The sequence below is a fragment of the Aethalodelphis obliquidens genome, unplaced genomic scaffold (assembly GCF_003676395.1).
Source record: "Aethalodelphis obliquidens isolate GAN/ISIS:26980383/991018 unplaced genomic scaffold, ASM367639v1 scaffold9, whole genome shotgun sequence".
Taxonomy (NCBI): Eukaryota; Metazoa; Chordata; class Mammalia; order Artiodactyla; family Delphinidae; genus Aethalodelphis; species Aethalodelphis obliquidens.
In genome coordinates this window covers 36,431,503-36,459,098 of record NW_020837953.1, presented here as the reverse complement: position 1 = coordinate 36,459,098, position 27,596 = coordinate 36,431,503, and the positions used below count along the sequence as shown (strand labels likewise).

General features: G+C 50.3%; 1 protein-coding gene across 3 annotated transcripts in view; it reads right to left on the bottom strand.

Moving 5' to 3' along the window:
- Window positions 1-27,596, bottom strand: part of ECE1 (endothelin converting enzyme 1) — a 114,452-nt gene that overhangs the window by 54,630 nt on the left and 32,226 nt on the right. Inside the window, exons 1-2 of one of the 3 annotated variants that reach the window (XM_027109862.1) lie at window positions 4,427-4,445; window positions 1,625-1,711 (exon numbers count right to left, since the gene is read on the bottom strand). In XM_027109862.1, coding sequence (XP_026965663.1) covers window positions 1,625-1,711 — 87 coding nt within the window. In that variant the 5' untranslated portion in view covers window positions 4,427-4,445. Of the gene's footprint in view, window positions 1-1,624; window positions 1,712-1,918; window positions 2,052-4,426; window positions 4,446-27,596 lie in introns of those variants that run through there. The other 2 variants (XM_027109860.1, XM_027109861.1) reach the window with 2 other exon arrangements.

Genomic DNA, 27,596 nt, shown 5'->3' with positions numbered 1-27,596 from the left:
AGATCACAAGTGGTGTCAAATTCAAAGGTGGGCCCCCGGCTTCAGAGACTGGGCTGCCTCCACTCTGCCAGGCAGCCTCAGGCGGATGAATGTACTTTGTGACCTGAAAAAAGGCTATACCCACGTGGGCTGCTGTTGTGATGATGACAACACAGCATATTATTTTGTTGTGAATTCCAAAATGCTTCTGTGCTGATATATTTAGAACCTTCTGTGAAAGATGAGACTGAAAAAGATTGCTGATTAGACTCTGTTTTGATTTGGGAAGGGAAAAGTGCTGCCACAGGAATCTAATTTCCTGCTGGATTTAGCCTCTTAAGAAGGGTCTACGGGGAAGAGGGTCTAGACAGACTGGGTTTGATTTCTCACTCCCAGATTTCTAGCTCTGTGACCTAAGGCAAATTGTCTCCCCTTCTGGAGCCTCAGTTTCCTCATCTGTAAGTGGGAACAGTAATCCCTATAGCTCATGGGGGTGGTCCTGAAATTAAGTGGGATGATGTAGGTAAAGGTGCTCTATTCCAGTGGGCAGACCACTTGGGATCATGAGTTTGGATCTCCCTGGGCCTATTTAACCAGTCTGGAGGAGGGACTCAATCAACACTGTTTCCCTTTACTAATATTATTATCCCAGCTTCTAAGAGCCTGAGTAGGGCTGGGCCTGGCAGCCTAAGTTTCCACACACCCTAAGTTTGCCCTTCAGAGGAGTTGTGATTTGTTGTCAGTTCACTGGGCAGCCCCAATACTCTCCTCAATGCCCCCCTTGGTCAACCTGGCAGAAGTCCTCCTGGACTGCTCCAGCCTCTCTTTAAGCCAGTTTTTCGGAAGTCAGGTCACAGGGCCCCCCTTGGGCATCCTTCATATTTCCAACTCGCTCCCATCCACCTGCCTGAGTCCAAACCCAACCAGGGCTGAGGTCCTGGTCAGGACTGTCCCAACTCAGCCCCACAGGGGAAGAAGAGCAAAAGAAGTGACACTCACTGGTCTGCTACCAGGCAGGGAGGCAGTGGGCATATTGGAATCCCATAGGGGCAGACCCTGGGTGGGGGAGGAATTGGGCTTCCTGAGGAGGCTGAAAGGGGCAGGGAAAGGGGGAGCAGAGGATGGGCTCCAACCCTCAGCAAACTCAGGGACTGGGAGGAAAGAGGAAGAATGGGGTAATGCCCACCAGACAGGGTGACCAACCACCCCAGCTGGCCGAGGACTGATGGGATTCCAGGGCTTTCCATGCTACAACTGGGACAGTTTTAGACTCTGCCAGTAACGGGCTGTGTGACCCTGGGCAGGTCTCTCAGTACTCAGGGACGGCCTCTTCTGTGAAAAGAGAACTGGACCAGCTCACCTCTACAGGATGCTTCAACTCTGCCACCTGGCCTGTAGCCCCAGTAGCAGGTGGTCGTCAGGAGGGTTTGGGGAGGTGCAGGGCTGGGGAGGGGAGGCCGGTGGGGGGAGTCCAGAGCCTCAGGGGCACTCCTAATCCAGAAAGACTTTTTCGACAAGGAGCCCAGAGCTGCCGGTCTGGCACTGGCCCCCTGCTTCCCGACTGGCAGGATTGGGGCGGGGACGGCAACAGCGCGACTGCCTGGTGGGCCTGGGCTGGGGGCTCACAGAGGGCCCGGGTTCCTACCTGCAGGTGGTTTGGGTACACGTCACCCTCGGAGAGCGAGTCCACCAGGTCCTCCTCGTCCAGCGTAGCCCGCTTGTAGGTTGACATCTGCAAGGCCAAGTGCAGCACGGACTCTCTCAGCGCCTCCATGGCTCTCACGCCCGAATGGGGAAGCAGCCACCCGCAGCCTCCGCTGCCGCGCCCCGCCCCGGCCGGGACACCGAGACCGGCCCACGGACCGGCCCGCTGCGGGGGAGGGGGGTTCCCGCCTCCCTCCGCCACCCTCTTCCCCGCTTATGCAACACCGCGCCTCACCCCCAGCGCCGACAGCGCGGCTGCCACCGGCCACGGCGGCCACAGGCTCCGCATGGTGCCCCCCGCGACGCCCGGATCCCCGCCGCCGCCGCCGCCGCCGCCGCCGCCGCCGCCGCCACCGCCGCCGCCGCCGAGCGCCCTCGGGTCTGGCCCGGGCGGGCCCGTATGTGAGGCTGGGCCGGGCTTCGCACCACCTTCGCGGGCGGGGCCTGATCGGCGCGGCTCCGGTTCCCTCCCTGGCCGCGCGGGGGAGACCACCCCAGGGCCGGAGTCCCCGGGGAGATGGAGGCTGCTCCCTTTCCCAGAGATGGGGTGGAGGGGCCTTACCCCAGCAGGCAGGAAGGGGGCTCGCAGCAGCCCCTCCTTCGAAGAAACATTAAATTCCCCTTCAAATAAACCTCTATGGCAGATACCAAAAGTCAGGTATTAGGAAAGTGCCCCTAATTTGGCCTACAACAGTCAAGAAAGAGGTTCCTCACCACTGTCCCTTAGGGGCCCCAAGAGCGGTCTTGCCCATTGGAGCTAGAAAGATTAGGGGGGAAAAAAGAGGTGGTATAAAAAAAGGCATGTGTCTCCCCTCTCATTTCCGCCATCCTCTAGCTCAGGGGTCTTTAAGTCAGAGTTCATGATGATCTCAGAAAATTCCAGAGAACTCTCCTGACCTAGGATGAAAAATGTTACGTGTGTGCGCTTGGGTGGCTGGAGGGGAATCCCATGCTTGTCTCCAGGCTCACAGGTGTGACCTTACCCTCAAAACATTAACAGCTTGGGGCCTAGTTGAAAATCAGGAAGGTGACCCTTCCCTCAGATGTGGGGTGCTCAGGCACTCTCCCTCCCACCCGAGACCCCAGACAACCCTACCCAGCAGTTTCCCAAAGGACCCTCCGTATCCAGTGAGACCTGGGATCCCCCGCATTTATACATTTTTTTCAGCTTTCCAAAGTGCGCCTCTGTTCATTCCCATATTTGACTCTCACAGTCACACGTGTGTGAAGGAACAGGCACAGAGGGCTGAGGTGACATCCAGGGTCACAGACACAGTAACAGCTCCTGAGGTCTCCTGGCTTCGCCTTCTGCCTTCTTATAGCCCTCTCTGCAGCCGGAGCGAGCCTTTAACAGGAAATTCTGATCTTGTTACCCTTGCTTCAAACTCTGCAGGGACAGTCCCTTTACCAGTCCCCCATGGCCCCTGCTCACCCTGACCCTCATCTTGTGCTGCTCCCACCTCACTCACTCAGGCCCCAAATTCTCTGGCCCTTCCTCTGTTCCTCAGATTCTTCAAGTTTCTCCTTCCCTCAAGACCTTTATAGCGCTGTTGCCTCTATCTGGAACATTCTTTCCTCATCTCTACTCCTCCCACGGCCGGCTCCTGCTTCAGATGTCAGTTTAAATGTCGCCTCCTCAAATATCCCAACCATCCCAAGTAGACACCCAAATTCTCGATCACGGCACCCCATTTTCCCCTTCATAGTATTTACTGCACTCTGTTATTTATTTATTTATGTTGGTTTTTAGGTCCATCTCCTTCCCCCTCCCCAGAATTGTGAGTTTTATCAGGGCTGGGACCTTGTCTGGCACAGAGAATCCCCATCACCTGGCATACCACAGGTGCTCAATAAACTTAAAATGAATGGTAGAACAATTAGAGGGGAAGTGAAAATTACTCTGGGGAAGTGCCTTTGAATCCCTGTGCATCTAATTTTGCACTGCCCAAAGACAAAGGAAACATGTCTAAGCACCCTGGGAGAGGCAGGGTGCGTGGGAAGAATTTGAATTCTGGGGTCTTCTGCTCCACTCCCACTGGGTGCAGGACTTCCCATTACCCACCCGAGAGAGAGAAAGGGCTCCCAGGCTGCTTCATTTCATGCTGGGCTACAGCTGGGCTTTTTCTGAAATCAGGACTCTCAGCTACACTAAGCCACAGGTGTTACCTGCCCCAGGAAAAGACCCTTGAAAAAGAAATTCAAGTCACCAAACATCTCTACTGCCTGGCACAGCAGCTACTATTTCCTAGGCACCTAGGGGTATGAGGTGTTTGTCAGTTCTTCTACATCCGTCATCTCATTTAAGCTCTTGGCTCTGAAGCAGGTATTCCTGGCCCCTTTTACAGAACCTGAAACTGAGCCTCGGGGAAGTAACTTGCCCAGGGGTAATGAAGCAACGGCTCCTCCTTCCATCTCAGCTCAGAGGTCAGCCCTTCCGGAAAGCTCTCCTGACCGTTCTTCTCTGATCCCAAGCAGCATCTGGCCTCCTGTTCTGTATCCTCCGCCTCCCCAAGCCCCCCATCCCATGCTTCCTTCTGCTGAAAGCGCACAGCACCTTAAGTAGGAGAACCTTGAAGGCAGGCGTTGGGTCTCGTCAGGCCTTACATCCCCAAAGGCCTAGTCGGGGGCTGGAGCCTCCACAGGCATCTGAGCGAAGGTGAGAAGCGAAGGAGGAGGCTGGCAGCCCATCCCAGGGGCCGAGGCCAGCCTGTCCGTGGAGGGGTGACGAGGGAAGCTCACATACCTCCCGAGCAGAAATCCAGAAATCCGCGGAGATGAAGAGCTGTTTATTTTTCAGCACACAAAAGATGAGGGGCCCTTCCTGAAATGCTGCCGGCCCGGGGCTGGGGAGTGAAACCGAACCCACCTCAGACGTGGGAATGGCTTAGCTGGCTCTGCCCCATGGGGAGCACAGTGGGCCCCAGTCAGCAAGTGACATTCCAACGACAGGGCAGCCCTATCGCTTACCTGCCAGGTTCTGGGCGGGGCCTTCCACACAATGTCTTGCTGGATCCCCACACCCACCAAGAGCCCCAACCTCAGCAGGTATCACTTCCCTTTTAGAAGGGGGAGGGGACTAGGCAGGGAGAGGGGCTGGGCAGACCAGACACCTAGAATGAGCCACTGGGCCCAATGTATCTCTCCCGACCCCGTGAAGCCCTGTGAGGTGGCGATCACCGCCTCCACTTTACAGAGGAGAAGACTGAGGACTGGGGAGGTGGCGGCACACACCGTCCCCCGCCCCTACTGCCCCCCGCCCCTGCCCCAAGTCACCTGGCTAGAGAGTGAGATGCCGGGATGTGACCTCACCACGCTGCCTCCAGAGAACCCCAGGCACTCAGCTAGTGAGGGGCAGCGCTGGGCCTGAAACCTGGGTCCTGGCCCCCTGGTCCCGTGCTCTTTGTGGAGGGGGAGTTGCTTCTTCAGGTGGGACCTCGTGGAGTCCAGAGGCGCAGAGTGGCAGGGCAGCCAGCGCCGTTCTCCCTAATTCCCTCATTTGCGGTTGTGGGGATGCCCGCAGCCAGGGAGCTTCAGGGAAGGGGAAGAACCTCTGCTGCTCTGGGGAGAGTCTCTGCCTTGATCTGCTCGCTCCTCTCCCAGCTCCGCTGAGCCCCTGGATGTGAAATGTGGGCCTGGTGTTCCCGTGAGAAGGGCTTGGCGGAGACCAAGAATGGAGGAGTGGGAACCATGGTCCCCAGTCCTCCCGCTACATAGAGAAGGTGAGGAAAGCCCAGCTCTGGAAACCCCACCCTGTGGAAATCAAAGGCCTGGGGTGAACAGAAATGAGAAGTATTATAAATGCTCGTGTGTTTCTGACGACAAAGGCCTCTGGCCCAGGGGCAGGGCACTGGGTGTGATCCCACCGGGGATTTGCCCCGACTATGTTAGTCACTCAGATGGCTCTTGGGGTTGGTTTGCTCAAGGGCGGGGCTATCTTCCAAGAACTCTAGGAGCCCGTCAGAGGCAGCTGTAAGTGAAATTCAGAGGCTTGCGACTCTGGCCACATCCTCTGAGCCATTTTCACATTCTGTTTCTAAGTTTCAGCTCCTTAGGGATGCTGCCCTTTGTGGCCAAAGGCCCCATCAGTTCTTGCCTCTCGTGCCAGTAATTAGTTGAGATCTGTTGAATCTTTACATGTCATCTAATACACACTCAGGTTATATGTTCGTTAAATACTTACACTTAACAAGCACAATGATGGAGTGAGTAATAGCTCTAGTTCCAAACCTCAGTTCAGATCCCCACTATGCCACTTCCCAGCTGCGTGAGCCCGGGCAAGTGACTCAGGCTCTCTGTGCCTCAGCTGTCTCATCTGTAAAACGGGGATGAAAATAATAGCACCTCCCTCGTAGGACTGTTGTGATACTTAAATGGTTAATATAAAGTGCTTAGAACAGTGCTGGGCACACAGCATGTGCCCACCAAGTGTTACCTGTTGTTATTTGTACCATCAATTCTTATAAAACACGAGGCTCAAAAGCCTGCAATAGATCCCCACCACCTAAAGAACAAAACCCAAACTCCTTAGCTTGGCATTCAAGGCCGCCTGGCAATTGGCCCAAACCTACCTCTCCTGACTCACCCTTTCCACGTACCTCTCAGGTGTGTGGCCGTCACCCTGACCCCTCATCTATCCCTCACTCAAAAGGAGTTTTCTGAGACCTTGATGTTTGTCAGGCCCTGTGCGGCAAGCTGAGGGGGCAGCCCTGAGCAGGACTTGGTCCCTACCCTCAAGGGACCTATGGTTCCCAAGACTGTGCCCCCTCCACCCCAACTACTGCTCTCCATGACTGGCCTACCTCCTCCTCCATGAAGTCCCCCACCTCAGTCAGAGGGAATTATGCCCTTCCCTCTGGTGTACCCCCGGCATAGCACCTGCATTTTGTTCAGGCCTTTCTGTCTCGCTGTCTTTATCCCAGGGATGGACCTCGGGGGGATGGGCAGCAATCATTTTATTTCCCTCCATCCCTGGTGTCCAGCACAGAACCTGGTATATAGATAACTGGTTAATTTGTAGCCAAGATTTTCACCAAGGCAAAGGCATCTGTGAGTTCAGCAAAGAAGAAACAGTGGAGTTTAGTTACTTGATGACAATGTAAAATTCAAATAGGACAACTGTGGGCAAGGGGCATATAGTAAAAATATAGTCATTACTCCTGAAGATGACACCATGTAACATCTATTACGACTATTACATTATCTGTGACATTGCTCAGTGTCTTTTGCATGAGAAATTTCCATGTGATTAATTTCTTTTTAAATTTACCACCAAGTTCTTGGAGGAGTGAACTGCTTCTTAGCTCTTTGATTATAGGAATCACAGGAATTGGTGAGGAAGCTCACAGCCAGATCAGAAGCTCACCTATGGGCACTTTTCTGGTCTTCATGTTCAGCTTTGTCCTTGTCCACATTTTCCACTCTATTTTCTCTGCTCCTGATTTTTCATTTCTATTGCATATCATTATATTGGATGTGTTTCAGTTATAACCCATCAGGAATCCTCTGTGGAATAAAGTGAATTAGAAAAAACCTGTATCAGGAACATACCTTCCCTACTCTACTCTCCTGGGAATGCAGCTTCAAAGTATTTATTCAACAGTGGGAGTGAGGCAATACAGACAGACCTGGGCCCAACTCCAGGTTCCCTGGCTCATGTGACCATGTCATTTCCCTTCTAAGGCCTCAGTTTCCTCATTTATGAAAAGGTTCAGTGTAAAGATTAAATGAGCTGAAACAAATTGCCTGGCATAGAGTGTCCCACTCCCAAGTGACCTGGCACCTGGGGGACACACTACAGCACCCACCTCATAAATTGCTTTTCTTTATTTTCCTTCGTCACCTTTCCCATTTGCTTCTGCTCTCATCCAGGTTTTCTGATCTTGGCCTTAGTTCAGCTGACATTTGGCGTGAATTTAGCTCTGTTGCTGTACTCCAGGCAAAACCAACTGACTTCCTGGGTGTTGAGGCTAACGTCAGCAATAAGTCTAATTACCAAAAGATAGTATGTACTCTTGATACGATGTGATAAGAATGGTACTTTACCTCTGTGGCTTTCCTCCCCAAAGCACATTACCCCAGTCTAACCCTAAGAAAAATATCAGACAAATCCCAATTGAGGGACAACCTATAGAATATCTGCTGAGGACTCCTCAAAACTGTCAAGGTCATCAAAACGAGAAAAGTCTGAGAAACGGCCACAGGCAAGAGGAGGTTAAGGAGACAGGACAGCTAAATGTAATGGGGTACCCTCAGTGGGACCCTAGAACAGAAAAAGGACATTAGGCAGAAACTTAAAGAAAAGTGAATCAAGTATAGACTTTAGTTAGTAATAATGTATCAATGTCAGTTCATTAATTGTGACAAATGAACCATATATTAATAATAGGGGAACTGGGTGTGGGGCGTAAAGGAACTCTCTGTTCTATCTTCCCAATAATGCTATAAATCTAAAACGATTCCAAAATAAAACATTTGTTAAAAAAAATAACTGGCTGCCCCCTAAAACAGAAAACAAAGTTGTCGGCACTGACACAAGCCCAGCACTGCCCAGTTCTCAAGGTTCTTTTATACCCTCATCTTATTTGTGTCTCATGATCAGTCACCCTGTGAAATAAGCCCAGGGATCCCCATTTTACAGATGAGGAGACTGAGGCCAGAGAAAGGAAGCAGCTTGCCTGTTAGTGGCAGACCTGAGACTCAAACCCAGATCTTCCTGACCCTCTCAGGGCCTCTTCCTCTTTTTCAGGTTGACCTCTTCTGGAGACTGTAGGCTGCCCATTCGGGATGTGGGAAATAGGGAGGGATATAACGGCGGGGGTGGGGGGCTGGGAAGGGAGATTCCACTTTGTGCCAGATGGAGCTGGAGGCCTGAGCATGGAAAGCAGGAAGGTGGGCAGGAGCTAGGGTGCAGTTAGGAGAGGTTTGTTAGGAGTTAAGGGAGGCCTAAAGGTGAGAAAGACTGGAAGGCCAAGGGCACAGAGCATACATGGGAGGTCAAGGCTGCTAACCACCTCCTCCTGGGAGGCAGCAACCCTGCCGGCCAATGAGTCGATCACCCTAGTCTGGACCAGAGTCCCAGGCTGGGCTCCCCTTAACGTGCCGGCAGTGGGAGACTTGCCTACACATGCCGGGAACTGAAAAACATTCACCTACTTGGCCTGGTGTTGACTCACCTGCCTGGGGGCCCCGGAGGCACTGAGAGCCTTACCTAGTGCTGCCGATGGACCGTGCCTCAGCGCCTGCCGAGGAGGCCCGCCCACACCCAAGCCCCAAACCTGGCTAGCAACCTCTTCCTTCTTCCCCGCGTAGGCCCTCCGACCACACCACCGACCGTTCAGGCCCCCTGCAAGGCTCCTACCATGCCTCTCTCCACCCCACCGTCCTGATGGTCTCCATCTGTCACCTCTGCCCCTCTGTCCAGGCCCACTTGGCTCTGCCCCGCCTCTGCCTGGAAGCCTTCCCTGATTAGACCCCCAGTCCGCCATCTCCCAGCTGGCTCCAGCAGAACCTTCTAAACTAATTGATACGATCCAGTCACTCTCCTTCTCACGCAGGCTTCCTGGAACTGGCAGAAGAAAGCATGAGCCTTGGCTGGGCTTCCAGCACTGCCCCCCCCACCCACCCCAGGCCCTGATCGGCTCCTGGCGCCTCTCCAGCCTCTCTCACCCTCCCTCGCATGCTCGAACCTCAGTAAAACATGGTCAGCCCCCTAAACACACCATGCTTCCTCTTCCAGGCCTTTGCATGTCCACCGGCCTCTGCCTGGCCTTTGCTCTCCTCCCTCCCCTGGCTAACCCCTCAGCTCCCAGGCATCTTCCTACAGGCAGCCTTCTTGGACTTTACTGTGACCCTTGCTCTATGCTACCCAAAGGCAGCTACACAGCCTTCTAGCATCTCATCCCACCAGAGTGACCAGCAGCCAAGTGCAGCTGTGTGACCTTGACAAAGCTTCCTGCGCTTTGGTTTCCTCATCTATCAAATGATTATGGCATCCACTCCATAGGGTCTTTATACATATTCAACAAGATGCATAAAGTCCTCAGTCCAGTGCCTCACAGAGAAGCAGTGCTCAGTAGATGTTAGTGTGTGTGGCGGTGGGTTCAGAAAGGGCTGGCTCTTCAGGTCACACTGAAGATGATGGAAGATGGGAAGAGGAGGAACTGGGAGGACCTATGACACGCCAGGCACCGCGCCTGGTCTCCTTGACTCTTCCCGGTTACATAGCGTAAAACTACTGTAATACAAGGAAGGTCTAAAACTTCCCTAAAGTCACACTTCTGGTAACTAACAAAGCCTGGGCTGGAGCCCAGGTGTATCTATTCCCAAAACTTGTGGTTTTGCCATTATGACAAATAAGATGTCAGCCCCAACCTGCTCCATCCCTACCACTTCAGGCACCACCTCTTGGCCGGGTTAAAGGGGCTGGGTTGTCCACTCTTACAGCCAAGCACCAAGTTCAAGGCAGACCAGGAATCTGCAGCGGGCACTAAGCTGTGCAGGATGACCAGGCTGGGTAAGTCCCAGGCCGGGAAGACCAAGCATGCCCAAGCATTTGTCGATATAATCACATAAACTTCGGACAAAGCTCATCTGTCTCCCTTAGTGATATTTATAATGGTGATGACTGAGCTGCCCAGTAATTAGGCTCAGCCAGGAAGCAGTTCATGGAACTGGTTATAATTAGTATTTGTGTTACACGGGTGGGATGCTGACGACGGGGATGAGGGGGAGGAAGCAGGCGGGGCAGGAAGCCTTGGGGACTCCTTGGATCCCTAAACAGAGGTGGCCAGGGCCCTCGCACTTTGTGCCAGGCCCTGTGCCAACCGACTCCTGTGGATAATCCTGTTTATCTTTCATGATAACTCCATGATGTGGGCCCCATTATCCCTTTTCTAGGGTGAGGGAACAGGTTCAGAGAGGTCCTTTCACTTGTGCAAAGTCACACAGCCAGTGAAGAACAGAGCCAGGGTCCATACAGGCCTGCCCATCTTCCCCTCCAGCCCAGTGATGTCCTAGACATAAGGAAGTAATCAGGACTTGGGCTGGGAGGCAGGAGATCTGTATTCTGGACTGAGTTCCAACACTGCCTTACCCTGGGCCTCAGCTAGTGACTTCCCCTCTGCAGGACAAAAAGAGAAAGTGTGCCTGTCAGGCTGGGAGTGGCTGAGAGTGTGAACTTGGGAGCTAGGCTCCTGGGATTCTAAGCTCTGGGCAAGCCACTTAACCAACTAAGCCTCAGTGTCCTCATCTGTAAAATGGAGACCAGTATTGTCCTCATAGGGTTGTGAAGGTTAAATTAAAAAACTCAGAACAATGCCTGAATATTATCATTATTTATGGGAAAGGCACATGCTTTGGAGTCAGTTTTTCCATCTGTAAAATGGGGAGGTAGTTACTGGATTCAAACAGTGGTTTGAAAGCATATGCTTTTTAACCCCATAGAGCCCTCTATTTATTATTTTTAGTTAACACATCCAGTTTTTATTTTGTTTTAATTTTATTTATTTTTGAAGTATAACTGACCTAAACACTATGTTAGTTCCAGGTGTACAATATAGTGATTTGATATTTCTATACATTACCAAAGGATCACCACAGTAAGTCCAGCTAGCATCAGTCACCATACAAAATTATTTCAATGTTATTGACTATATTCCTCATGTTGTACATTTCATTCCTGTGACTCTTTTATTTTGCCACTAGAAGTCTGTACCTCTTAGTCTCCCTCACTTATTTCACTCATCCCCCTACTTGCCTTCCCTCAGTCAACCACCTGTTCGCTCTCTGCATCTACGACTCTGTTTCTGTTTTGTTACATTTGTTCATTTGTTTTGTTTTTTAGATTACACATGTAAGTAAAATCACACTGTATTTGTCTTTCTCTGTCTGACTTATTTTACTTAGCATAATACCCTCTAGATCTATCCATGTTGTTGCAAATGGTAAGATTTCATTCTTTTTTATGGCTTAGTAGTATTCCATTTTATATACACACACGCACGCACGCACACGCACACGCACACACACACACCACATCTTCTTTTTTTTATCTTTTTTTTTGCGGTACGTGGGCCTCTCACTGTTGTGGCCTCTCCCATTGCGGAGCACAGGCTCCGGATGCACAGGCTCAGCGGCCATGGCTCATGGGCCCAGCCGCTCCGCGGCATGTGGGATCTTCCCGGACCGGGGCACGAACCCGTGTCCCCTGCATCGGCAGGCGGACTCTCAACCACTGCGCCACCAGGGAAGCCCCCACATCTTCTTTATCCATTCAACTATCAATGGGCACTTAGGTTGCTTCCATATCTTGACTATTTTAAATAATGCTGCAATGAGCGCTAGAGTGCATATATCTTTTCAAATTAGTGTTTTTGTTTTCTTCAGAAAAATACCCAGAAGTGGAATTGCTGGATAATATGGTAGTTCTATTTTTGAATTTTTGAGGAACCTTCGTATTATTTTCCATAGTGGCTATACCAATTTATATTCCTACTAATGGTGCATGAAGGTTCTCTTTTCTTCACATCCTTGCCAACACTTGTTCTTTGTTTTGATTACTGTAGCTTTGTATTATAGTTTGAAATCAGGGAGCATGATATCTTTAGTTTTGTGCTTTTTCAAGATTGTTTTGGCTATCTGGGGGTCTTTTTTGTTTCCATACAAATTTTAGAATTATTTGTTCCGGTTCTGTGAAAAATGTCATTGGTATTTTGATATGGATTTCATTGAACCTGTATATTGCCTTGAGCAGTATGGTCATTTTAACAACAGTAACTCTTCCAATCCATAAGCATGGTATATCTTTACATTTTTTGTGTGTCTTCTTCAATTTATTTCATCAGTGTCTTACAGTTTTTAGTGTGTAGGTCTTTTACCTCCCTGGTTAAACTTATTCCTAGGTATTTTACTCTTTTGGATGCAATTGTAAACAGGACTGTCTTCTTAATTTCCTTTTCTGATAAATCATTGTTAGTGCATATAAACACAATAATTTATTGAATATTAATTTTGTATCATGCAACTTTACTAAATTCATTTATTAGTTCTAATAGTTTTTTATAAGATCTTTAGGACTTTCTATATATGGTGTCATGTCATCTGCAAACAGTGACAGCTTTACTTCTTCCTTTCCAGTTTGGATTTCTTTTATTTCTTTTTCTTGCCTGATTTCTGCAGCTAGGACTCCCAATACTATGTTGAATAAAGGTGGTGAGAGTGGGCATCCTGTCTTGTTCCTGATCTTAGAGGAAATGCTTTCAGCTTTTCAACATTGAGTATGATGTTAGCTGTGGGCTTGTCATATATGGCTTTTATTATGTTGAGATATGTTCCCTCTACACCCACTTTATTGAGAGTTTTTATCATAAATGGATGTTGAATTTTGTCAAAAGCTTTTTCTGCATCTATTGAGATTATCATATGATTTTTATTCTTCAGTTTGTTAATTCGATGTATCACATTGATTGATTTGCAAATATTGAACCATCCTTGCATCCCTGGGATAAATCCCACTTGATCATTGTGTATGATCCTTTTGATGTATTGTTGAATTTGGTTTGCTAATACTTTGCTGAGGATCTTTGCTTCTATGTTCATCAGTGATATTGGTCTATAATTTTTTTCTTTTCTTTCTTTCCTTCCTCCCTTCCTCCCCCCCACTCCCTCCCTCCCTCCCTCCCTCCCTTCCTTTGTGCGGTGTCTTTGTCTGCTTTTGGTAACAAGGTGATACTTGCCTCTAAAATGAGTTTGGAAGCATTCCTTCCTCTTCAAGGGTTTTTGGAATAGTTTGAGAAGAATAAGTGTTCACTCTTCTTTAAATGTTTTGTAGAATTCACCTGTGAAGCCATCTGGTCCTGGAGTTTTGTTTGTTGGGAGGTTTTTTTTTTTTTAATTATTACTACTGATTCAATTTAATTACTGGTAATTGGTCTTCATATTTTCTATTTCTTCCTGATTCAGTCTTCAGAGATTGTAGGAATCTATTCATTTCTTCTAGGTTGTCCACCTTATTGACAAATAATTGTTCATAGTAATCTCTTAAGATCCTTTCATTTCTGTGCTGTTGGTTGTAACTTTTCCTCTTTCATTCCCGACTTTATGTATGTGGGCTCTCTTCTCTTTTGGGGGGATGAGTCTGGCTAAATGTTTATCAGTTTCATTTATGTTTTCAAAACCATCTTGTATTCATTGATCTTTTCTATTGTTTTTTAGTCTCTCTTTATTTCTGCTCTGATCTTTGTGATTTATCTCCTTCTATTAACTTTGGGTCCTGTTTGTCTTTTTTCTAGTTCCCTTAGGTGTAAGGTTAGGTTAAGATTTTTCCTTGTTTCCTGATGTAGGCTTGTATCACTATAAACTTCTCTCTTAGAACTGCTTTTGCTGCATCCCATAGATTTTGCATCATTGTGTTTCCATTTTAATTTGTCTCCATGTATTTTTTAATTTCTTTTTTGATTTCTTCAGTGACTCATTTGTTGTTTAGTAGCATATTGTTTACCTCCATTGTTTGTGTTTTTTGCAGTTTTTTTTCCTTGTAATTGATTTCTAGTCTCATAGCATTGTGATCAGAAAAGATGCTTGATATGATTTCAGTGTTTCTAAATTTATTGAGACTGGGGGCTTCCCTGGTGGCGCGGTGGTTGAGAGTCCACCTGCTGATGCAGGGGACACGGGTTCGTGGCCTGGTCCAGGGAGATCCCACATGCTGCGGAGCGGCTAGGCCCGTGAGCCATGGCCGCTGAGCCTGTGTGTCTGGAGCCTGTGCTCCACAACGGGAGAGGCCACAACAGTGAGAGGCCCGCGTACCGCAAAAAAAAAAATTTATTGAGACTGGTTTTGTGGCCTAGTATGTGATCTGTTCTAGAGAATGTTCCATGAGCACTTGAAAGAAATGTATACTCTGCTGCTTTTGCATAGAATGTTCTATATACATATATCTATTAAGTCCATCTGCCCTAATGTATCATTTAAGGCCAGTGTTTCCCTATTGATTTTCTGTCTGGATAATCTGTCCACTGATGTAAGTGGAGTGTTAAAGTCCCTGCTATTATTGTGTTACTGTCAATTTCTCCTTTTATGTCTGTTAATATTTGCCTTATATATTTAGGTGCTCCTATGTTGGGTGCATATATATTTACAATTGTTGTATCTTCTTGATGAATTGATCCCTTTATCATTAGGCAATGTCCTTCTGTGTCTCTCTCATTTTTACAGCCTCTGTTTAAAGTCCATTTTGTTTGGTGTTAGTGTTGCCACCTCAGCTGTCTTGTTTGTTTGTTTGTTTTTGGCCACCCTGCATGGTTTGTGGGATTTTAGTTCCCTGACCAGAGATTGAACCTAGGCCCCTAGCAGTGAAAGCACAGAGTCCTAACCGCTGGACCACCACGGAATTCCCCACCCCAGCTTTCTTTCCATTTCCATTTGCATGGATATCTCTTCTATCCCCTCACCTTCAGTCTGTGTGTCTTTAGATCTGAAGTGAGTCTCCTGTAGGAAGCATATATATGGGTAATTTTTTAAAAAAAAAAAACCATTCAGCCACTCTATGTCTTTTTTTTTTTTTTTTTTGCTGTACGCGGGCCTCTCACTGTTGTGGCCTCTCCCGTTGTGGAGCACAGGCTCCGGACGCGCAGGCCCAGTGGCCACGGCCCACGGGCCCAGCCACTCCGCGGCACACGGGATCCTCCTGGACTGGGGCACAAACCCATGTCCCCTGCATCAGCAGGCGGACTCTCAACCACTGCGCCACCAGGGAAGCCCCACTCTATGTCTTTTGATTGGAGCATTTAGTCATTTACATTTAAAGTAATTATTGACAGGTGTGTACTTATTCCCATTTTTTTTTTTTTGTTGTGTCCTGGTTGTTTTTGTAGCTTTTTGTTTCTTTCTTCTTTTGCTCTCTTCCCTTATGATTTGATGACTATCTTTAGAGTTAATGTTTAGATTCCTTTATCTTCTTTTGTGTCTACCTATTCCAGATTTTTGGTTTGTGGTTATCATGAGGTTTATATATAACAACATATATATACACACACACACACACACATATATGAATATGATATTTATATGAGTATTTTAAATTGATGATCTCTTAAGTTCAAATGCATTCTAAAAACCTTGCATTTTTACTTCCCCTCCCCACACGTAATGTTCTTGACTTCATATTTTACATCTGTTTGCTTTGTGTATCCCTCATTGTGGATATAGATGATTTATACTACTTTTGTCTGTTAACCTCCCTACTGGCTTTATACGTGGTTGATCTACTACCTTTATGTATATTTGCTTTTACCAGTGAGATTTTTCCCCTTGGAATTTTCATATTTCTGGTTGTGGTCTTTTACCAATTAGAGAAGTTCCTTTCACATTTCTTGTAAAGCTAGTTTAGTAGTGCTGAACTCCTTTAGCGTTTGCTTATCTGTAAAACCCTGTATCTCTCCTTCAAATCTGAATGATTGCCTTGCCAGGTAGAGTATTCTTGGTTGTATGTTTTTCTTTTCATTACTTTAAATATATCATGCCACTCCCTTCTGGCCTGCAAAGTTTCTGCTGAAAAGTCAGCTGATCATCTTATGGGAGTTCCCTTAAATAGTTGCTTTTCTCTTGCTGCTTTTAAGATTCTCTCTTTATCTTTAATTTTTGCCATTTTAATTACAATGTCTTTGTGTGGACCTCTTTGGGTTCATCTTGTTTGGGACTCTGTACTCCTGGACCTGGATATCTGTTTCCTTTCCCAGGTTAGGGAAGTTTTCAGCTACTATCTTTTCAAATAGGTTCTCTGCCCCTTTCTCTCTCTCTTCTCCTTTTGGGACCCCTATAATGTGAATCTTAGTGTGCTTGATGTTGTTCCAGAGGTTCCTTAAACTATCCTCATTTTTTAAAAATTCTTCTTTTTTTTTCTCTTCAGCTTGGGTGATTTCCACTATTCTGTCTTCCACTTCACTGATCGATTCCCCTGAATCATCTAATCTATTGCTGATTCCTTCTAGTGCATTTTTAATTTCAGTTCTTGTATTCTTCAGCTGTTTGGTTCCTCTTTCTATTTTCTAACTCTGTCTTAAACTTCTCACCGTGTACGTCCATTCTTCTTCCAAATTCATTGATCATCTTTATGATCATTCCCTTGAATTTTTTTATTGGGTAGACTGCTTATCTCCATTTCACTTAGTTCTTCCTCTTGGGTTTTATCTTGTTCTTTTGTTTGGAACATATTCCTCTGTTGCCTCATTTTGCATAATTCTGTTTTTATTTCCATGTATAAGGTAGGTTTATTACATTTCCCAATCTTGGAGAAGTGGCCTTTTGTAGGAGATGTCTTATGAAGCCAGCAGAACACTCCCACTGGTCACCAGAGCTGTATACTCTAGGGGTTCCCCCTCTGTGGGCTGTGTGAGCCCTTCTGTTGTGGTAGGGCCAACTACTGTGGGTGGGGTAGGTGGGGGACCAGTTGGCTACCAGGCCCTGCCTTGTGCAGGGCCTGCTGGCCTGCTGGTGGGTGGGTCTGGGTCCTGTAGAGCCCTTTGTTTTTTGTTTTGTTTTGGTTTTGGTTTTGTTTTTTTGGTTTTGGTTTTGTTTTTTTGGGCTGCACCATACGGCTTGCAGGATCTTAGCTCCCCGACCAGGGATCAAACCCGGTCCCCTGCAGTGGAAGTGTGCAGTCCTAACTACTGGACCACCAGGGAATTCCCAGAGCCCTTTGTTTTTAAAAACTTAACACTGCAACCCAAAATACCAAAGAGATATAAGTGGAGTTGCCACTTACGCATTCAATGACCCCATATCCTGACCCTGAGCCTGGTTTCCTCAGAGGTTCCAAGAAAGAGATTTTGAAAAATCCCTCATCTATGTTTCTCTCTGAGAATTAATGGTTCTAAAGCTGTGATATCAAAGTGACGTGGATGCAGGCAATGGTGGTCTGGGGCTGGGATGGTGTCACCCAGTGTGGGTGGGACAGACTGGGCCACACCTATGGCAGAGTTCACTGGGGCCTGTTGGCTGTCACCATTCAAGCTAGATAGCTGTTTCCCCAAGAGGTGACTGAGAAGCAGGGGAAAGAGCACTGGACTTGGAATCAGGTGGATGGACCCACATTCCAGCCCAGCCACATGGCCTCGGTCAAGTCGCATCACCTCTCTGGGCCTCACTGTCCTCAACTATAAGATGGGCATGATAACATCGTTCTCATCTAGCGACATCAGGACCAAACTGAACCACATGCATGTAAAGGCTTTGCAACTGTGAAAGACTGGCCCAAATCAATATTTTCACTTATTTCTGGTAGATTATTTTCCCTTCCTAAGAGCACAGAGTCTGCAGCCAGACTATGTAGGTTCAAATCTCGATGCCACCATGTACTGGCTGAGGGCCCAGGGTCCAATTATCGAGCCTGTTTCCTCCTGTGTAAAATGACGACATAAAGGAAGGGCTTAGCATAGTGCCTGGCACACAGTAAGTGCTCAATAAGTGTCTGCTGCTCTTGGTGCGGGGAACAATAACTAACGGCAAACTTGCTCCCTAGTGCCCTCATCCAGTGTAGACATAGTTGAAGAGAGGTGAGTGGCTCCTTTTGACCCTGTAAAGCATGCAAGTTCAAAAGCTGTAGCTGAGATTTTTTGGTTCTGCGCTGAAGTGTGGAGCAAGCTTTCCCGGGCTACACTGGGGATATGCCTGTCCTCTGTCCTTAAAGTCCAATTCACTTCAATAGCTGTTTCCTAGAGGTTCTGTGATGCCTGCATATTGAGCACCTATCGTATGCCAGGCCCTCACCATAACCCTGCATGGTAGGTAGCACTGTACCCATTTGACAGATGAGGAAACTGAGGTTCAGAGAGGTGACATGAGCACCTCAAGGCCAGGCTGCCCCTTCATGATGCACAGGATCTGGAGCCAGGCCCAGGGGGCTCCCCTGGTGTGGAGGCTGCTGGAAGGCTTGTGAGGGCCCTGGGGTACCAGCCCATGTTACTTGGTGTTTTGGTGGGTAGTGGTGTTCTGGCCTCACCCTGTCATGTCCCTCAGGCTTCCGAAACACTTCCCTGCCAGTGAACACAGCCCAGCCCTGCCATGTCATCCCTCCTACAGCCCACGGCCCACGACCCTTTGCTGTGCACCAGAACGGTTGTGAGCACTCTGCATTCATCACTCATTCAATCCCACCAACGACTTTCTGGAAGTGATCTCTACCTCTCTGAGCCTCGGCTTTCTCATTGGTAATATGGGTAATAATAAGAGTACATCTCTCAAAAGTGGGTGTGAAGACCTAATTGGAAAAAAAAAATAACGGCAAACACTTATTTAGCACTTACTTCAGGACAGGTCCTGGCTCAGTGACACAGGCAAGGGCCAGAGGGGAGGGTCTGGCCTCTCCCTGTCATGTCCCTCAGGCTTCTGGAACACTTCCCTGCAGTGACCACAGACCTTCTTTCCCCACAACTCCGGGTCCTGAGGAATGCGGCCAAATGGAGCAGCAAAAGCACGGGAGTGGGAGCTAGAAGTCCAGGTCTGGTCCTGGCTGTGCCCTCTCTGGGCCTCAGTTTCCTCTCCCGCGGATGTGCTAGAGGTCAGTGGAAATGCAGCACTGTTCGGCCTGGTGATCCTATCTTCCCCTTTCCAACCTCCCCAGGGGACAGGCTTGTCTGAACGAAGCGCCTGTGGGTGGAGATGCCCCAGCCACCAGCTCTCCGCAGCGGCAGCCTGGCCTGGCCCTGGGCCGGCTGGCTGATTCTTCTGCTGTCACCTCCTCCTCTCCCCTGCCACCCTCTGGGCCTGGGCCCTCTCCCTGCCAGGTTCCTGCTGCTTCTGTCCTTACTTGCCCAGTGCTCCCTGACACCCTCATCAAGCATCAGCCATGCTTCCATCCTTCCAACCCCACCCCTGGCTGCTTTCCCAGCACATCCTAAAATTGGGGCTCCATCAACTGACAGCCAAGGTGCCTGGACCTGAAAACGACCTGTGCCAGGGCAGTCCCAGTGGGGGGGTGCTGAGCCTCTCTCATCGCTCGTTCAGGGTGGTAGCACCCTTGGCTGGCAAAGCTGCACCCCAAATGGTATAGCCATCCCAGGCAGCTTCGCCCTCCATCCCCGCTTCTGTAGTGGTTAAGAGCGGGGACTCAGGAAGCAGACAGTCGGGGTTCAAATGCCAGCCAAGTACTCTGTAACCTTGGCCAAGTCACTTAATTCCTCTCTACGTCTCAGCTTACTCGTCTGTAAAATGGATGCATTAATAAACTGTTAGGAAGATTAGATGACTTAATAGCATCGAGTACTTAGAACAGGACCTGAAGCAAAGGAACCAGTCCACAAATACCAGCTACTATTGTAAGTAACATTCTGATCAGCCCAAGGCCCAGCGCACACCCCGGCAGTCCACAGGTCAAGTCTGGCCCACACGTGTGAAGTATCTGGCCTGTAGTGTTGTAATAGGTTTCGAAATACCAACATTAAGGAGATTGTACATGAAAATCAGTATTTTCAGCTTTCCTTTACAAAAGACTTGGCAGAAGAAAAAAAAAGAGAGAGAAAAAGACTTGGCAGTGCTGGGCCCACATTCTCAAGTGGCAACAGCCAGCTGGAGCTGAGGGGCGGCTGTGCCCTTTGGACCAACCACGAATCCCCAGGGTCCTACAGCCCCCCACCCCTCCCCATTTCTTGTCTCCTCCTCACGATAGCCCAGGCTCAGCTGCCACTTTTCATCATGCTGGTCCTCTACTTCTTCAACAAAGAGAAGAGAGATATTTCGTATCATCTTGCCTCAGTCAAAAGTGGGAAAATGATTTCTGTGCGGCTTAAGAATAGGCAAAACTAATCCATGGTGACAGACGTTAGAGCAGCAGCTGCCTCTGAGGACAGGACTGACTGGAAAGGGGCATGAGGGCACTTTCTGGGGGGATGCAAATGTTCTGGAAATGTCCTATACCTTGATTCCACTGTGGTTACACGGGTGTCTACAGTTGTCAAAATTCGTCAAACTGTTTGCTTCTGGCCTGTGCATTTTACTCTGTACAAGTGACACCTCAGTAAGAAAAAAAAAAAAAAGTGGAAGACTTAAAATGGGTTAGGAGGGTCTCGTGTTTCAAAGAAAACATTGTCTGACTCCTTTGTGGGTGTGAAGCAAACACCTGTGAGTTTAATATACTGACAGCTGGGAAAGAAGACAGAACCTAAGGTGCGCCCCCGGGAAATCAACGCAGTGCCCCTGCTCACATCTGAGCTTGAGACCTACCGTCCAAGGCCACGAATGACTGATCTCAAAGGACTCTCAGACCCATAGTGTCCAACCCAGTAGCCATTAGCTGCATGTGGCTACTGAAATTAAAATAAAATTAAAATGAAGAATGCAATTCTGCATTTGCACTAGCCACAGTTCGAGTGCCCGATAGTCAGACATGGTTAATAGCACAGATACGGAACATTTCCGTATCACAGAGAGTTCTATTGGACAGCGCTGGTGTACACGCTGGCTATGTAGCTGGGCTAACTTCTGGGCCCTAGGCCAGGGCAGGCACTGTGATCACTGCTGCACAGCGCCTGACACACAGTAGCTGTTCAGTAACTGAGCTGAATGAATGAATGAGAATAGAAGCAGCAAATGGCGAGACCTGAGTTTGAACCCTGACCCTGGCCCTCGCCAACTGCAGGGCCTCCAGCAAACCTGCCCTCTGAGCCTCGGTGCTGTCTGTACAGAGGGCAGTAGCGATCTCTCCCTCTCTCTCAGGACTGGGCATTTAACCCGATGTTCTCGGGGTGCTCAGAGGACCGGAAGCCAAGAAAAGGCCTACAGGGGAACTGATGTGACAGCAGTCCCCCTCTGAACATTCTAGAACAAGTAGGAGGCATGGGAGTGGCGGGAGGGGCGGCTGGGGGCATTTCTGTGTGTTAGGGTTGTTTCTGAAAATGCTCTGGGGTGGGGTGGGTGGGCACGGGCAGTGGTAAAGATAAAGCAAGCTGGGCCCAGCTCTGTGGGTCTGAGAGGGAGGGCTGCTGAGCACAGGGCAACATCTGCATTAGCCCCCATGCCCGGCTGCCGGAATCTGAGCTGGGAACCAGCATCGGACACCCACAGACGTGGCTGTGGTCAGGGTGTCTGGTACAGGGAGCCACCGCCATTCCCAGAGACCCCTCTGTCCCCTCAGGAGGTGGACTCCCAGCAGGGCAGGCCGGGATGGGGCCCACCATGCGGGCTGCTGGGAGCAGAGAGGGCTGGGCCCTGAGCCGGGGCTGGCCCAGGGTCGTCTTCCCTGCATCCCTCCTTCTCTATATCCAGCCATACAGAGCCTCTTAAGAGCTGGGAATGTCAGCGCTCATCTGTCCATTCATTCATTCAACAAATATTTATTAGGCACCTACTGTGTGCTAGGAAATGGCTCCACGCTTGATGTATATCACTGAATAAGACAAAGTCCTTGCTCTCACGAGCTTGAAGTTTAATAGGAGGGACCCTAAACAATGTTGCTAAGAGTTATTATAATAATAGCATCTAACATGTAATGAGGGCTTACTGTGTGCTGAGCACTGTAAGTGCTTTTTAATGCATTTCTTATTTAATCCTTACAAAAATAATAATATATATTATTATTGACCCTGTTTTATAGGTGAGGAAATTGAGGCACAGAGAGGTTACAGCCAAGATCACCCAGCTCTAAGTGGTGAACTTTGGGATTTGAACCCAGGCAGTCTGACTCTGGAGTCCCTAACCCTAACCAGCACCTCGACTGCCTCATTTCAGAGAGTGACTTGTGTTACAGAGAAAGGACAGCAGGGCGGTGCGGTGGGGAACTCTGCGGAGGAGTGGAGAAGACCTCTGTGAGCAGGTGACACGTCACGTGAAACCAGAATGATGGGGTGTCAGCGGTGAGGGGGCTGCTTCAGGCAGAGGCAACAGCCAGAGCAAAGGCCCGGAGGTAGGACCTAGCAGAGATCGAGGAGCAGGAAGAAGGGCAGTGTGGCCGGAGGGGTGAGCCTTGTCCGACCCCCACGCCCACGCCATCCCATTCTACAGATGAACTCGCTGAGGTCCGGGGGAAGTCCCCCGAGTAAGCTGCACCAGGGGCACAGCCAGGACCAGAAGACAGGCCTCTGGACACTCCTTCCAAAGCCCCGCATGCCTGTGCCACGGCTGCTAAGAGCTCGGTGGTGGTGAAGGAGCCAACTTGGGCTTAGGATGACTGAGGGCCGCTGATGGGCCCTTGTCTCCCTGCACCCAGATCCCCACCTTCCTTCTAGGTCCAGTGTGTCAGCTCCTGGACTCGCTGCTCAGGACACCTGTCCACGTTTGTCCAGCCCAGGCTGCATAATACTGGACTCCCTGCTTTATCACTCCTCTATATCTGCTTCTGCTGTGCGCAGCAACCCCGAGGGCTTGGAGTTAGCATCGCCACGCCATGGACGGGAAAACAGACTGACGTCAGACGCACTTGGCTTAGCTGTTCAGTGACGGTGATGTTGAGCAAGTTATGTCACCTCTCGGAGCTGCAGTTTCCCCCACCCCACAAGGAGGAGAGCAGTGGCTTCCTGGCAGGGTTGTCCTGAGTGTCCAATGAGACCCTGGGTGGAAAGTGCCAAGCGCAGGGACAGGCACAGAGCAGGGGTTTCAGAAAGGGCATTGCTCATCGTCACAGTCGCTGATGGGAGGAGGTCAGGGGCACGAGGACAGCCAGGAGAGCTTTCCTTGCACCCCAGGAGCCTTTCTGGTTACCTGTCCCCACCCGGTCTACAACTCTGGTTCTAGAGCAAAGAGTTTGGGGTTCTTTGCACCGCTGAGAAAAACAAGCGAGGGCCGGAGGTGGAAGCTCTCTCTGCCTTGCCGGCCGGGACCGGACCTGCTCTGATGGCCAGGCTGTGCCCACAAGGGGGCTGCTGCTCTGGGGCTCCGGGCTCGACAGGAAACGGGAAGGAACAGATAAGCCTTTGGGAAAGGCAGCCAGGCCCAGGGGAGAGGCCCCTGTCCACTTGGGGGTCTGAGCCCACCTTAAGCATCCTTGTGGGGCAGAGAGATCTGGGCCAGGACAGGAAAGGAGCCTGTTTTCCTAAGACCCCAGTGGGTCACATACCTTCTGGATCCTTCTAGAAACGTGCCTGCCCCGCTCTTGCCTGGTGCCACAATCCAGCCCCTCCACCCACGTGGGAACTGCCAGCCTCCCCCCTAGAGCACACCTACTTCTCCACCTCTGGACCTTTGTTTGCGCCGTTTCCTCCACCTGGAGAGCCTCGCTCCTTGCTCTACTCTCTAAGGACTAACCTGAGGCTCAGCCTAAAGGGCCTTTCCTTTGTCCCCAGCTGAAGTCATCCTTCCTCGGAGCTTCAGTCTAACAAGCAAGATTGGCTCCCTTTCACATATCCTGCCAGGGCCCGGACACGGGGGCACAGTTGGAAGCCTTAGTCCCCAGCCTCTGCCCCAGAGGCCACCTGTGTAGGAATCCCAGGGGCTGCTGGGCTCCTCCCTTGGAGGAATGGGAAAGTACTGTCTCATGGGGGAAAAAAATCCCTTCTGTGGAATTGGTGGTAAGAAGGAAGGTGTCCTGCGGTAAGAAGAAAAAAGGTGTCTCGTGGGAAGGGCCAGGAGACCTGAGGGAGCTCTGGCATGTGTTCCAGAAATCCTTAAGTTCAGGGATGAGGCCAAAGAGGCAGGAGTGAGGCTGTCCAGGAAATCTGGACATAGACCAGACCTGGGAACTCTGGCTGTGTGATCCTGGGCAGGTCGCTTAGCCTTGCTGAGCCTCAACCTCCTCACCTGTAAAATGGGGCTGATGCTCCTTAACTCTGTAGGTATAAGGTAAAAGCTGTTGACACACGGGAGATGCCTGACCCTGAGGCAACCTGGAGCTGTGGACTGACGCTGATGCTTCCCAGGGCTCCATTCTCAAAGGCCGCAGCTTGGAGTACTTCTTCCCTCCCTGCCCGCCCAGGGCCTCCCCAGCTGGGAGTGGTTTGAAAACTCTCCAGCACCTTGGCTAGAAGCCAGAGCTTCTTAAAGTTACTGACCTCCTGCTGAGGGCTTAGCTGGACGCAGCCAGAGCCCATCATTCACTGTTTCTGGAGATTATCACAGCTCTCAGAAACGGCAGGGCGCCTGGCAGGAACCTAGCCCCAGCTCCTTGCTAGCCTGGGATGCAACGGGGCCAGAAGAGCACCCACATCCTCTGAAAGAATCCACAGGGCCTTCCCCCCATCTCTTCCCCATTGCCCAGGCCACACTGGGGCTCTGGGGTCCTGGAGCCACATCCCAAGCATGGGCACTGCAGTTCCACCCCCAATGGGCCATGAGACGTGGAGTTCCACGAAAAGAACTCTGCAGTCAGGGCGTTGTAGTCACGGGGTGGTCACTTCCACACTGTGATTAAGAAAATAACTCTGGAGCCAGACTGCCTGGGTTCAAATGCAAGCTCTGTCATTTACCAGCTATGTGACCTTAAACAAGTTACTTAACCTCTCTGTGCCTTCATTTCCCCATCTGTAAAGTGGTAAAATAATAGTGCGTACCTCACTGGGTTGTTAGGAGGATGTAACTGGGCACTGCCCAGACCTCACCCTCTGCCATCACCCAGGCAAGTCGCGACTGGGCCCTTCCCACCAGCTTCCATTGCCTGGAACAACCTCACTATTGCTGTTTATCCCAAGAACTCCTTTGACACGTGGCTCAAATGCCATCTCCTCTGTGAAGCCTCCTCAGTCAGGCCCCTCAGGGTTGTAAGTGACAGAAACCCAGCTTGAACTGAGTTTTGTAACTCAGTTCAAGCAAACGCCTGGGCTTGCAATGCCTGGGACGGAGGGAGGATCAGGCATCAGGCAGGAGGAGATCCAGTTCAGATGCTGCTGCTGGGGTCTCTCCCTCTGTCTGACCCCAACCCTCAAGTTCCCTCTGTGTGTTACCCTCCTTCTTATCTCCTGAGTTTAGACATCCTTCAGGCCCAGAGAACTGGGCCAGGCTTACGTACTGGCAGCTAAGAGCCCTAGAGAAAAGAACCCTTCTCTCTCCCTGTGTTGAATTATAAAGTCTCAGGGAAGAACTCTGATTGGCCAGGCCTGGTTCGTGTGCCCTCCCTGGGAAGAGGTGGGGCAAGAGCCTGTGATTGGCACCCAATTGATAGCACAAGAAGCGGGGGAGGAGCAGTTTCCAAAGGAAGGGGCTGCTGTTAGCAGACGGAGTGGGTAGGGAAGCTGACAGATACAACCCGTGTCCATGCCATCACCCCTGACACCCTGGCCCTGCAAGTTTTCCTTGCTCTGTGCTCCCCTGGCACTCTGCACACCCCTCCACCAGATCCCACCTGCTACCGGATGACAGGACGCCATGGGGACTGGGTATGTGGCTGTGCTGCCCACTGAGCCATGGAATCTTCAAGGGCCACGGCTCTGGTCATCTGGGCCCTCCAGCACTCAACTCTGCCCTCTAATGTAAGCAACTTTCAACAAACGAGGGAAAAGAGGCTCAAGAAGTAAAAGGGGTCACCCAAGGGGCCAACCTGGATGTGAATCGTCGTCTAGGCTCTTCTGACCCTACCCTGCAGCCTCCTCCCTCCACCCACAATCATCAAAAATCATCTTCAGAAAAACCCTCCTTGACAAGGAGACTGGAACCCATCCCTCAGAAAGCAGGAGATGGACCCCAGACTGGTGCCCTGTAGGGGAAGGGCTCTGGCTTTGCAGTCAGCTGGACTTAACGTTCAAAACCAGCTTCTTCTGAAGACACACGTTACGATCTTGGGCAAGATGACAGACGAAGAGAACGCGGACAAAGTATGTGGAGGGAAGCCGGGGCCTGAGGGATGGGGGCTGTTGCTTCCAGAGTTGGGTTCCCTGTTCCTCTCAGGGTAACCAGTGGGTCTAACTGGCTGCCCAGACCGCAGAGTACTGAGAGTCACAGCCCTGGTGCCTCCCCTCGCCCAACGTGCAGGGATGTTCCCAGCGTCCACCCACTCCTCTGTTCACCCACTTATGAGCTCAGCAGGCCTGTCCCACAGGCCACCGAAGGCACTGGCTTCTGGGGCAAGCAGGAAAAAGACCATGTGGCATCGCCCGCCGAAACGGCACTTTTCTCTTAGGTCATCACACACATCACCGAGAGGCAGGACAGTGGAGCAGCAGAGCGTGGTGGACCTGGGACCCAGGGAGCCTGGATTCAGATACCAGCTCTGCCTCCTATTACCAGTCTGACTTGGGCAAGTGGCATGACCTCCTGTGCCTCGGTTTATCAGTAAAACAGAGATCATCACAGCACCACTCTCACGGGTGGCTGTGAGAATGAAAGGAATTAAAATATACAAAGCATTCTGACGCTGGTGCTTTTTATTTGAGTCCCTCATGCATCCATGGGGTAAGTACTACCACTGTCTCCCATTTTGCAGAAGATAAAACTGCAGCCCAGAGACAGGCAGTGACTTGCTTGGGTTACAGTGACAGAAAGTGACAGAGCCAGGACTGGGCGCCAGGCCTGACTCTGAACTCCTTGTTGTTCTCACTCTGCCCCTCTGCTCCCTGTTATTCCCTCCTGGACTCTGAAATCCTGTCTCAGCAGGAAGTGCTCGTCCCCACCTGCCACCACACCAAGGCCTCATGGGAGGGCAACTCCCCAAGTCCAGCCCCAGCCAATCGGGGTGGCCCCTCGGCCAAACCAGATGCTACTGAGCTGGCGTTGCCTCAGTGATCAGGAATGTCCGCCTAACAAAGCCCACCCCAGGCTCAGCCTCCCATCTGGTCCCCATTACCCCCCCTCACCACACATGTGTCACGCTTCCCGGGGAGCCCGGGAGGAAATGCCTGGTGGGGAGAGGAGGCCTGGCTCCTGCTGACAGTGGGGGAGCGATGGCTGTATTGGCTCCAGGAGACACAAGCTGCCTCATCTGCAGTCTTGGCCCAGAGTGGTGCCCAGGCGCAGAGCAGAGCCAAGGGGGTGGAGAGCCAGGGACAGGGGGGACATGACAA